Source organism: Zosterops lateralis, assembly GCF_965231275.1.
Source record: "Zosterops lateralis genome assembly, chromosome: 1".
NCBI classification, from domain to species: Eukaryota; Metazoa; Chordata; class Aves; order Passeriformes; family Zosteropidae; genus Zosterops; species Zosterops lateralis.
Genome location: NC_139762.1, coordinates 4,807,730 through 4,820,805, shown reverse-complemented (window position 1 = coordinate 4,820,805; position 13,076 = coordinate 4,807,730). Strand labels below are relative to the sequence as shown.

The 13,076-nt window shown below is 42.7% G+C and overlaps 1 protein-coding gene and 1 long non-coding RNA gene across 4 annotated transcripts in view; one reads left to right on the top strand and one right to left on the bottom strand.

The window, feature by feature from the left end:
- Positions 1 to 13,076, top strand: part of LOC310907600 — a 544,908-nt gene that overhangs the window by 325,882 nt on the left and 205,950 nt on the right. The window lies entirely within an intron of this gene.
- CRHR2 (corticotropin releasing hormone receptor 2) overlaps positions 1 to 13,076 on the bottom strand; it is a 140,792-nt gene that overhangs the window by 15,182 nt on the left and 112,534 nt on the right. For all 3 annotated transcript variants that reach the window (XM_083882073.1, XM_083882074.1, XM_083882075.1), the window contains 3 exons: positions 5,879 to 5,964; positions 3,231 to 3,366; positions 1,091 to 1,132 (listed from right to left, as the gene is read on the bottom strand). In XM_083882073.1, the coding sequence (XP_083738199.1) occupies positions 1,091 to 1,132; positions 3,231 to 3,366; positions 5,879 to 5,964 (264 nt within the window). The remainder of the gene's footprint in view (positions 1 to 1,090; positions 1,133 to 3,230; positions 3,367 to 5,878; positions 5,965 to 13,076) is intronic.

Genomic DNA, 13,076 nt, shown 5'->3' with positions numbered 1-13,076 from the left:
TGCTTTAACAGTGCACACCTGATGAATATGACAAATAGAATCACAGAATATCCTGAGTTGGAAGGGATTCACAAGAATCATCCAGTCCAAAGTAAATCTAAATATAGTTCTACAGGCACCTGTATTTTGGAGGAAGATTTAAACTCCCTGTTTTTTTAAGAGGCAAATGGAATGGTGACAATTTATGGAAGGAAAGTTGGAAAGAGAACTGAGAACTTTGCTGCCAGGATATAAAAGTGGCATGTGCTTAAGGTGAGAAAACTGAGCTGCTCCTTGTTAACATCACCTCAGAATTAATAAGGAAGAGGGAAAGTTATTAATGCAAAATAAAAGAAATACAAAAAAAAATTTAAAATAAAATACTGCTGCTTTGCAGCCATGCCCATTCTTTCTCATAGCCCACAATGAAATTAAGAAGCAGCACAAACAAAGTTTATACCAATACAGCAGGAATAATGAAATATGGAATTAATTTCTGCAGAGACTAAAATTTTAGCTGGACAAAGATGACACACTTTAATGCAGGTCAATGAGACACTGACAATGTAAGCAGGGGAAAAAATTGAAATCTCTCACACTTTGAGATCAAACACTGAGGGATATTAGTGAAGCATTTCTTGCTTGAGTAGTAGTACCTCATATTAATTCTGATTTTATCTGTTTTCAACCCTCTTTTCTGAATGCAACAGGCACTGATCACTCAGAGATAATGACCCACATGGACAAACTCACTCAGCTCCGCATGGCACTATAGAAACGGGTCACCTGCAGCAGATCCTTAACAAGAGCCCAGCTCAGGAGTAATTAACTATGCCCAGAAATCATATTTTTAATTAATGAGGAACTTCAAAGAAGTCTTAAGATGAAGAACAGAAATTTTATAATCTCAAAACTTCTTTCCCTCTGCCCCAATCTCACAGGTAATAGTCTGAAACTGATAAAGTTTTGAAGACAAAGGCTGGGAAATTCGGGTGCACATTAAGAGCCTTCTACAAGAGAATGCTGGGACTGTGACCCCCAGTAAAAACATCTCAGGCCTCTGTAATCAGGCACTCAAACAAATCCCACCTCCCAAGGGTGAATTACTTACCTCACCATTCAAGAAGCAGTAAAATACTGACACGAAGAAGCCCTGGAAAGAAGAGAAAGCAGTCAATTATTAGGGAAACATTTTAACACTTCCACTGACAGAGGGGACTGTCCCTGCAGCTGGGCTACAACATCTCTACTGTGGTGATGCAATCCCTACACCTCCAGCAGGTGCTTCCAAATAGGGAAAGAGTTTAAATAGGGAAACATGTTAAGAAGTTTAGCTGGAAAGTTCTGTGGATTTCTCTTCATAATTGGCTCAGAGCCAGCCCAGAAGTGTAGACTGTAACTGGAAATATAACTCAAAGACTGTTGTTTCACTCATTGGGCCAAGGGCCAAAAAGCCCACCTGGGCTGTAAAGTACTAAAGAGAGAGAACAAAGGAACCCCACACTTTCTCGAGGTGCTGTAGCAAGCAAGTAGTTTGTCTCTGTGCTGTGCTCGGCTTTGTTGTTTTGCTTTCTGTATTATTTTCCATCCTTATTAAACCCTTTTGATTTTTCAAGGCACTCTCCATCAGCCATCTCGCTCATTATTACTCTACAGCATCCAATTTCTGAGACCCCTTAGAGGACCTGTCCCACGGCTGGCAGCTCTGGGGGTGTTTAATGGCTTTAGATGGTGTCATGAGGGCAAGAGCATCATCAGAGTGCTTAAATTCACCTGAGCTCAAAGGCTCTGTGGAATCTGCTGTGACTAAACCCCTGTAATGACTGCAAAGGTTGGAATTCCTCTGTGTGGAATTCTGCCCGTTTTGTTTTTCAGGGCTCTAATTATTTATCACCATTAAGGAGAGACTCCCTGTGCTTTCTTTCTCTCACACATCTTCATAGAACTAATGAGCAATGAAGCTTTTGTTTGAGACACTGAGAAACAGCAGATTAAAAAATACAATCAATTTTAGGGAATGAAAACTGTGGAATTATTTCACAGTTAAAGGCTAACATTCCTTCCTTCACAGGTTAAAAGGGACATTTTTTATTTTGGATATTCAGCTGTGATTTGTGGTGGGATGCAACCAGTAAAAACAGTAACTCAGCCCTAGATTTGGTGTATGTTTGTATCGATGTTCTGGGTTCTAGAGCACTTGTTCCTGCACACAGGAGGAAAAAATATCAATGTCAAACAAATTTCCACCCTGGTTCAAGAGGTAAAGCTGCAGGACACACCTGGGCAGAAAGGAGTGGCTAAAGATCCTTCAAGGTCTTCAGTTGCTTTTGAGTTTGTGTCATATTCACAGAGTTGGGGCAATTCCACATCTCCATCCTGTCAGAACTCCAGGTAAATTCAGGGGAGGGGGAAGATGGTGCTGATGGCTCAGGGAATGCACCAGAGCAGGCTGGGCAACACAGCTCAGGTGTGTCTGAAACACTGTCCCTTTCCTCCCAGCTAAATTCCTGAGTTCCACCAGAAGTTTGTTCAGTGATCCATCCCTTGAGACATGAATTACCTTTGAAGGCAAAATATTAGGAATTTCTCTGTATGCAGCTGGTTAATGTTTTGTTGTCTTCCTATGGGAGTGTTTGCTTCAACTTTCTTTTAAACCAACTGGTCCTAAACTTATACTCACCATGTCTTTTTTTTTTTTTTTTTTCCAAATCAGAGAAAATAGTTAAAATAAATTCCTGACATCCTTTAAAAAAATCACCCCATTACATAACTTATAATATTAATTAAAAATTGGGCTGTTGGCTGTAGAGAACAGCACATAAACTTGTCTGGAGACTCTTACAAGCTGGACAGAACAGCAAGTCTAACAGGTAGGAGCTGTTTCCCTTTGGTTTAGTAACACTGAGTCCAAGTTTCAATCCACTGTGTGCTCTGGGAACAGAGAGGCACCTCGGGAGGGGGATCCCTCATCTTCTCTCAGGCAGTGGAATGAAACATCTTCTCTCCCTCAATTGATTTTATGTGAGGAGCTGAACAAAGTGCTGAGTTAGGGGAGATGAATCCCTCCAGCCCACACCTGAGAGGGTTTTCCTCTCCACATGGCACACCTGTACATCTATAACTCTATGTGTGAACTAAGCTGAGCTATTTGCAACTAGTATTTCTATCACAGACTTCACTGCCTGAAGTTTCATGGCTGAAAATCACTGAGGATTGTTTCAGCTGATCCAGCTCTAAGCCTGCTCTCTTACCTGAAAAGACTGAAGGAAGGAATTGAAATAGATGAAAACAATCTGGGAAATGTCATCCTCGCCAGGGTTGACAAAGAAAAGCATGTAGGTGATGCCAAGCAGAGGCAGGAGAACCAACGTGGCCTTGACTGCCTTCCTGTGGGCAGGGAACAGAAAACAAGTGAGCACAGGGAGGAACAACCGTGTTTGGGAGTGGAAAGGAGGAGCATGGAAAGAGTGACAGCCTCTGACCACTGCCTGTCCACTTGGGGAAGCCTTTGAATCCTGCTGTTCCCCCTCTCAACACTCTGAACTCCAGGGGGTGAATGGGAGCCTTATTTATATCCCTCTCTTTTGCTCTCTTCCTCCTTTTCTCTCCTATCAGTGAGGATAGAACCCCCCAGATTCTCTCTCTGCAGGTTTGGTGAGTGAGAAGCCCTCAGATTCTCTCTCTGCAGGTTTGGCAAGTGATTTCTCACACTTCAGGGAAGTGTGATCAGTGCCCAGCTCAGCTGAGACCACTCTGTGCCCACCATGGGATTTTTATTTGCAGTGGAAACACTTTCTGCAACACCTGCCCGCCCAACTCAGCTGCTCAGGGCTTGTCTTAGGAATCACAAATCACAAAGCAGGTGCTGAACCAGGAAGCATCAGTGATTAACAGAATGATTAGAGGCTAATCCCTATTCTTGGTGCTGTAACAGTGTCTTGGGGTGTCAGCTGAGAGCAGCAAGTCACTGTACTTGACACTGTGCAAACACAAAGGCTGAAATTTGGCCAAGTCTGTATATATCTCTGAATAAAGCCAGAACAGGTCGATAAAGACAGGAAGGGGAGCACAAAACCTCTGCCAGTGTCAGGATAAAGTGACAGCCTTAACCAACCAGCTGGCACCCAATTGAAAACCTGTTTAGCAAAGGGTTGCACTGCTCTGCTTTAGAGCATCAAGGCTCACCCCAGGCTTTGCTGGAATTCTAAAGGTTTCCATTTAGGCTGTGGAAAAGACAATTCCCTCAGAGAGCCTGCAAGGATAAGATCACTGTCATCTGTTCAGGAATAATGGCAGCTGCTGTAGATTGATTCACTCTCATGTCTTTAATGCTCCCCTGCAAGCTGCAGAAGGGATAAAAATGTTCTGAGCTTTGAATCAGGGCTTTTTCAAGCCAGTTTTAGTTTTATGGCATGAGGTTTGAGCAAGAAAAAGGGGTTATTTTCCCCTTCATTTCTCAGGAAATGTGCAGAGAAGGGTCTGAACATCAGACCACTGCACTGACTTCACTAGCAAAACCCTGACAGGAGTAAAAGGAAGGAATCAGGCAAAATAACAAAGCCCATTAGTGCAGCAAAACTGCCTCCAAAGTCAAGAGCAGCCTGATTTGAGGGACATCAGGAGATGCAACTCAGCTTGAGATGCTGAGATTTATCCAGAAATGAGTTAGAGTGACTGATCCCACTCCACAAAAGCTGTGCCATTTCCTACTGCAAGGACCTGTTAGTCTGTAAGTCCTCCAAATACCCTGCAAGATACTCCGAATGACAAGAGAAGGGCACTCAGCACCTCCTGGTGTCTGAGGAATTGCTTCCAGACTGTTAAGGCTGATCTAAGCCCACACTGGTGTCTGAAGGGGCAAGGCCACCTTCCACCCTGACTTTTCATTTCTGCCAGCCCACTGCTTGGGGGGTTTTGCTGGGTTTGGGAACTGATTTACCTGAGAAGCCAAACCCAAATGAAGGCAATGATTAGTTGAGGATCAGTTCTGTGATGCAGGCCAGTGAGGGGTTACACTGATTCTGGCACCAGCTAAAAGGAAGGGGCACAATCATCCTTCATTCCCCTCCCCTACATTTGAAATGGGGCATTAAATTCCTGTATGCACAAATTAATCACAGAATCCCAGAAGGGTTTGGGTAGGAAGGTTAAAGATCAACCAGTTTTCAGCCCTGCCATGGGCATGGACACCTTCCACTATCTCAGGCTGCTCCAAGACCCATCCAGCCTGGCCTTGGAGACTTCCAGGGATGCAGGGGCAGCCACAGCTTCTCTGTGTCAGGGTCTCACCACCCTTACAGGGAAGAATTTCTTCCTGATATCCATCCAAACCTGTTCTCTGTCAGTGTGAAGCCATTTCCCCTTGTCCTGTCACTCCAGACCCTGGTAAATGATCTTTCTCCATCTTTTTGCAGGCTCCCTTCAGGTCAAAATGAGCTCACCCCACAACCTTTTCCAGGCTGAACAATCCCAATTTCCCATCCTGTCCCCACAGCAGAGCTGCTCCATCCCTCTGACCATCCTGGTGCCTCCTCTGGACTGGCTCCAGCAGCTCCAGGTCCTTCCTGTGCTGGGGACCAGCACCTGCTCTGTATACACTTGTGTACATATAGAAATTGATAAATATTTCCTCACAGGAGATCAAATCCTTCAGATTTCATGGAAGGGAGGGGATCCCATGTGTGTGCTGGGGCACGTGCAGCCTTGAAGTGAAATGAATGGACAGAAAAAATGCAGGCAGGCTTTTCTGGAGAGCCTGCACAGATAAATAAATACTGTGGGCAGATAAAGAGATAAATTTATGAGCTCCATCAACAGTGGCACCTGGAAAGGCAAAGCTGGGACAAGGACAGGACAATCAAAGCAGAGCTTTGTTAGCAGGAATCTCAAGCTGACTTACCTGTACTGGATTGTTTCTGAAGTGGTCGAAGCTCTCAGCTTTGTCATTAAAATCCTCACTATGTTAAATAAAAATACAAAATTTATCTGGAAAAGAAGGGAGAGAGAGAGGAAAAAAATGCAACCAGTCAGTAAAATAATAGCTTACAGGATGTGATACACCCAAAAAGGCACCTTTTACAGTTTCAATCTGACTCAAAACAGCCTTTGGCTTTACCATTGATTGCAAAAGACTCAGAAGTTTACTAGAAATATCAGATTATACAGCAAACATCCAACAGCTCTTCATGTTTCCAAAACAGCAGTGAAAATGGTGTACACCATTATTGCCCTAAGCTTCTTTTTACTCCCTTTTTTTCTGGGTGCAATGAGGAACTAAAGGTGAGGTTGATGAGTTTGCCACTCCCCTTTTCAATCTGCTGAGCTGGGTAATTATTATTTGTTCTGCAGCCTCACCACTGAGAATTGATATTTGCCCTAATTACTCTTGTAGCATCTGCTAGTGAGTTTCTTGCATAGAGCAACCAGGAAATTAAAAAGAAAACCAAACTGAAGAGAAGAACTGATTTGTAGACTGTGATCAGTGGAAGGATTTGGCTCTGAGGAGCAGCTTTGGAGCTGCTTTCAGAGCACAAAGCAGGGCAGCTTACAAAACATGGGGTCTGTCCCAAAGTTGTCAGAACTACACAACTGCTGAGGTCCCAGCACAGCTTGTGATAAAATATTCACTTCACACACAGTTCCAGGGTCCTGGAGCTCCTGGCATTTTTCAGCCCCGTGAATGGAACAATTCTGTGATTGACATGAATATTTACAAACACCACAGCTGAGCTGACACCTGAAAGGTGTTCTCAAAATATGCTCCTTTTTTCCCCCCCATGCTATGGGGTGTATTTCAATGTTTTTACATATCTTGGCATCCATCAGAGCATTCTCTGTGCCTCCTGCTACATGGCTCAGAACAAATGGAGCAATAAAACACCTGAGCAGACACTGGGAGACTGGCAGCACTGGGAATTATGTAAACACACTACGTGAGACACAAAAACGCTGTTCTAGGAGTTAACACAGCATTTTTAGAGATAATTTCCTTACAGAGCAGGGCCCTGGGGAGTAGCAGAAGTAAATAAAACAATGCCGCTTGTGTGTTTGTTCTGCTCAGAATTGGTTTTGTCATATTAAGAGCTTGAAGTCAACTGGTTCACGCTTTATTTATCAGAGACAAAACAAGCTCCATATCTGTGGTTTGAGTTGAATGTTAAACTTCTCACACTGGTGACTGCACTGTTCTCCAATAACAGAAAAAGAAATGTTCAGGCAACCTCTGCCTGAATGGAGGTGACCTTCACCCACAGAAAGAAAACTTCCCCCTCTGAAATTCTGCTCCTAAATCTTGAGGTTCTCTGTCAGCTCAGAGTCATGTTTGGGTTATTCCTACCAAGGATGCAAAAAAGGCACCAATCCAAAAATGCGCCAGTTTTGCAATTGTAATGAGAAGAGCCAGACTGATTCATAGATTCAAATGTAAGAGCAAATTCCATGTATTGGTCAGACTGATCAATGGCAGAGAAAATTCCAAATATCAGTTGGGCTGATCAATGGCATTTATTGTGATGAACTGGGAAAGACATTTCAAGTTTCCTGAGTCCTACTTCAGCGTGACAACATCCTGCCATCTGAACTGGGAATTCAAATTGCCACAGCCTGCATCAGAAAATTAGGGATTCTGGCCTTTTCTGAAATTCCACTGCAGATGTGTGATTCATCAGTCCAGAATAATTGCTCGCTGAAAATTCTGGGAGTTATTTCACCAGAAACACTCTCATTCTATTAAAGTCTGTTTTTGATTCTCCCAGTTTGGCTGCCCAAGCCCAGCGTAGAGCAGCACCTGAGGCACCCCAGCATCCCTGAAGTTTGTGAGTGGCACTGGCACATTTGACAAAAAGCTGGTGAGAAACCTCAGCTCTCTCCAGGAGCACCAGGAAGATTCATCAGTGCTGACTTTAAACTGCCCAGGTGTCAGAGAAAACCCTGCCAGGACATTATTTCTGATCACATTTTCTAGGAAAAGGTAACAGCAGCATTGGCCACTCAAACTAAACCCTCCTCCTGAGTAATCTCAGTCTTCAGAGTGACTTTCCCTCAGTCTTCTTTTACCAGTCTGCCTTTACCTGCAAACTAGAGAATTGAGGTCTTTTTAAAAAAGGCTGGTGAATGGGACAGGTGGAAAGAGTATCCTGAGCTGGAGGAAAGGTACTGGAAAAATGGGTCTCATGTACATGCCCAAGGGGTGATGGCTTGGATGCAGAGGACCATCAAGACAGGAGCATAAAAGGAAGTTAGAAAAATAATTCACAGCTTCTTCTAGCTTTAGAATCTCTTCTAGAAGGTGTGAAGCTCCTTCAAGGCTTGTTTTTTTTTTCCACTTTCTCTTAAGTTTCTCTAAGCTGTTGCTGCAGCAGGACAGGACATGAGTGCAGCCCTACACACACAGCTCCTGCTGCTGGCTTTATCCCAAAGTTTCTCCAGGAAAAGGAGTAACTGATTCTTCCCCCTCCTAGATTTAGTACCTAAGAGAGAAAAGCCAAGTGACTTGGCCTTGGCTATAAATCAATTCCATCCCAGAGTGAGGATAAGGAGAGCAAGAGTATAAGGAACTGAGCTGGGCTGGCATCATTTCTTGTTAGATTAAGCAGTTGGTTATCTCAAGATCTATTTGTATCCACTGGAAAGAAATGGAAATTTTCAACAGTGGTTCATTTGCAATATTTTAAATTAGTGGTTTTGGACTAACAGGGCTTGGACTTGAACCAGTTGCCCACACTAATCTTCCAGTGATCTTCAGGTTGCCCAGGATATCCCACATGAGCTCCAGTGAAGTGAATGGGGCTGTGTTGACAGAGCTCTGTGACATTACAGTCTGTGGAAGCTTAAAAATGTCTTGAGGCACTAACATTTTGTCTCTATTAAGGTTTCTCTGAGAGATCCTTAAGACTTGGTCACCCCTACAATGCAGATCTTAGCAAGGAAAAAATCCAAGGGAAAAGATGAAAATGTGGTCACAACAAAACATTTATTTTTGGTTTTGCCTTCTAGAAGCACATTTCAGTGTGTTTAGTTTAAATGAGCTCTTAAAAAAAAAAATTCCATTTCAGAAAGACACTTGGCTCAGTAGAGTCTTTTAGCAGCACTCAGAGAGGTCTGATCTGAAGATTAATTTTCAGTGCATAATCAGATGAGGTTTTAATTGTTTGTCCTTGCTGGGCCTGAGACCAAAGCTCGTGGGGATGATGGGGGGAGTTTGCTCAGGAGAGAGGACACAAGCTGGGAACCAAGCAGGGAACAGGCTGCTGCACACAGCCTGCAAGAGCTGAAGGCTTGGAGATGAAAATGGAGCTGTTTGCTCAGCTGGAGAGAATCCACACAGTTCTAGTGGCTCCCAGACTGAGCCTGATTTACAGGCAGAGAAGATGAAGCCTCTGGTGTTTGTTCCTCAGACAGACCACAGTGTTTCAGGGGAAAGAGGATCTCACTCCACTGCAAAGTGAGTTTTCCTAGAAAAGAGCCTAAGTGCTGCATTGACCAAAGTACACAATTATTTGTCAAGGACTTTTTCATTATTATTGGAGCTCTGTGTCAACAGATTAATTCCTCAGAGCCAGGCAGCTCTAACAAAACCCACACATCGCTTCCACAAATGGAGTCTCAGCAAAGGTCACTTAAGAGAGGTAATGATGACAGGCAGTGCATCCTTTTTATTTCTCTTTAGGCTTATTTTTTATTTTCATTCATCTCTGTTTATCCATGTTTTCTGCTTCCTAATGGAAAACATAACCAAGGATTTTTACCTTGACATTTACTGGTAGATGAAATGAATCCAAAGGCCAAGTTTTAAGGACAGAATAAAGTGGCTTATTTCTTCTTCTCCTTTATTTATGCCCTGCTAAGAATATCATTATTCCTGGAATAAGACCCTCTCCAACTACAGATGGGAAAGAAGAAGTTTTCGTTTCTTGCCAGAAGTTTAGTCTTTCCATTTCTAAGTTGGGATGAAAATTCAGACCCCCAAAATGGAGTTACAAGCTAGTGCTCCAAAAAGTATTTGAGCCATCTGTTTTGGCACTGTTGTATTAGAGCCTGAACACACAAGCCCAGAAACTCTTCTGAACCAAAAGAAACTTTTCTGTAAATTATCTTGGTGGGAAAATTTTTTCTCCCATAAAAACCAAACTCCACTTGAGAGGAAATTTATCTCCCTTATCATGATGAAATAGCCAAAGTGCACAGAAGAGGCAGTGCTGACTCTGAGGGTTTCTTTGCAGTTTCCCCCAAGCCCAGGAGTTTGAAAGGAAGGTCATTAAGCTCTGCTCTACCTTTTGAGAATTTAATGAACTGCTGGCTTTTATTTTGCTCATTTTCTGCTGGGCTTTGTATTTCATGCTTCACAGAAAGCTTGTGCTCCTGTGCTTCCTAGAATGTTTGTTCCTCTTCGCTCCCAGGAACTGTAAAAATTATTCGATTTGGACTTCATGTTTTTATGCAGTGTTGTAAAATCACCTCAGGGTTAAGTAACCCAAATTGGGATCAGAGCAATCCTTTGAGCGGGAGCTCTGGATGTTGCCATCCTGACCTCTGATGAGCACTCTGCCAGTTAATTAATGCTTTGTTTTAATTGTTCTACCATGCTGGTCTGACCTGATCCTCAGACAGGGCTTTGTATCACAGAAGTTTCCTTTTCAAAGGTCACAGACACCACAATGAATCCTTTGGGCAAAGGGCTGGAAAACACTTTTATGTACAATCAGGAATAAAGAGATGTGATTAAGAAGAATGAAGATTTCACAAACAGAAGTAGAAATTTCAGAGAATTTGTAGAGTGGATGTGGTACTGGACACCTCACTGGGCACTTACTGACTCCACAATTACAGAGTATAAACAGCAGAAAGTCAGTGCTAGCAATGGTGGCAGAATTTGAGATAAATTCTGGATGGACTGTAATCAAAGCAGCACATTATCTCTGTGCTCTGTGCAGCTTGAACAACCTGCATGCAAAACAGCAGAAATTTTGAATAAAGTCTTGCAAGAAGAACTTGGGGATGTCAGCAGGTCATGAACTGCAAACCCGCAGCAGTGGAGGAACTGCTCATCTTTAGAGGAAAGGAATTTCAAAAAATCAATAAGAAAAGTAATTTGATCAGTGTTTGAGAAAAAACACAAGCCATTCAGAGAGGAAGGAGAAAGGGAAATGAAAAAGATCTATCAATAATAATAATAATAATAATAATGAAATTTCAGTCTCTGAACTGAACAATGCAGAAGTGGAAGCAGAAGTGTGAAGAGAGTCAGTAGAAACTACGAAAATATTCAGAGAAGCAATTGTATCAGCAAGGAGGATGCTTACACAGGACTAGGGAATGTGCTTTTCAGCAAAAAAAATCCCATAAATGAAATGCCTCCAGCTATATACACAGATGAGATACTTCTACACATGAAGTAGTGAGTGAGAAAACTTTGATTTCTTTAGAAGATCAGAAAAACTTCAGCAATGTGGACTGTGGTGTTCCAAATGGAGCAGGACACATCAAAAGATGTGAAGGCAGTGACAGGACAAGGGGGAAGGGCTTCAAAATGAAATAGAGTTGGTTTAGATTGGATATTAGGAGGAAATTCTTCCCTGTGAGAATTGGGAGGCTCTGGCACAGGGTGCCCAGAGAAGCTGTGGCTGCCCCTGGATCCCTGGAAATGTTCCAGGCCAGGTTGGACAGGGCTTGGAGCAATCTGGGATAATGGAAGGATAACTGTCACTTATGAAGACTTCCTTTTTGTCAATCAATCAGCTGATTTTGTTGATAAGCTTAAGCACCCCCACTCTCTGATGTGACAAACTTTGAAAACACCTTATCTTTCCACAGCCTTGGTTATGAAAAACTGAACTAACTCAGGTGTTTACTGAAGATTTTTTCCTGTCATGGCCTTCCAGAGCATCAGCCAGTGGTTGCTACATTGAGATACTGATATTCCCCATGAACTGAAGCTGCTCTGGCCAAATTCTTTGTAAAGAGGAAAAAGGTGTGAAGGGAAGAATGACTTGGCTTGTGAAGTCCTGTGAAAGTGTCAATATGAGGACAAGGGAGATCCAGTGGACAACCCTCTGAAAGGAACTCAAATTCCAAACTCCAAAGGTTCCCATAGAAATTTGGCTGTTGCAGGATTGAAGGGAAGAGCTTTATGCATAAGAACACAAGGAAAAAAGGGCAGGAATACATATCTGTATATATATATATATACACACACACACACATATATATACATATATATTATTCTGAATTCTCAATGGAAAGAGGCCACCAGCAGATCTGTGCTGTTTCACACAAATCTCAGTGATCTATAGAAGTGATTGAAGAACAGGCTGACAGATTTTGAGAGGCATCAAACTGCTCAGAACAGCAAAAATCAAAAGTGATTGCAAAGAGCTGTCCAGGGAGTGAGTGATCAGGCAATAACCTGGCACAGGAAATGACCTGATGTGCAGGTAACACCATGGGGGAGACAATCTCAGCTTTACATGGAGAGTTATGAGCTCTGGGAGTTTTCATTCACAAAAGAAATGCTGGAATTACACTCACTGGATCCCTGAAAACTTAATCTCAGTTCCCAGCAGAAAAAAAATGAAACAACAACAACAACAAAAAACCTGGAATTACTGAGAAAGAAAATAAACCAGGCAAGAGGATGCTGATGTAAAAATCCATTTGTGTGGTCACACCTTGAATACTGGGGCCAGCTGTGATCTTGCCAACAAAAAAATGCTGCATCTTTAATGAGAGCATATCATGAAGACCTCTTGGCTATCTGTGGTTTTCTCTCCTGAGCAAAATTCCACGCTGAAATAAGGACCCTTAACTCCTCTACTTGTCATCCAGGAATCTCAAAGCAAGGGAGGATAATTGTGAAATAGATGATTTTAAAACAGAGAATCATTGAAGTGGCTTTATAGCTGGGGAAGCTGAGCTTTGGGCAGCAATCTAAGTCATTCAAAATTCAATAAATGATGAAGGCAGAGGCAGAAGTGAACTGCAGGTCCTCCCCCACCCCAAACACCCACTCACTGCAGCAGCTCATTGGTTGTAGTGAATTATTTTCAACCAGACACAAAAAACCCCAGAGGTTGCAAAACTGTTCAGTTCTCAAGCACAAG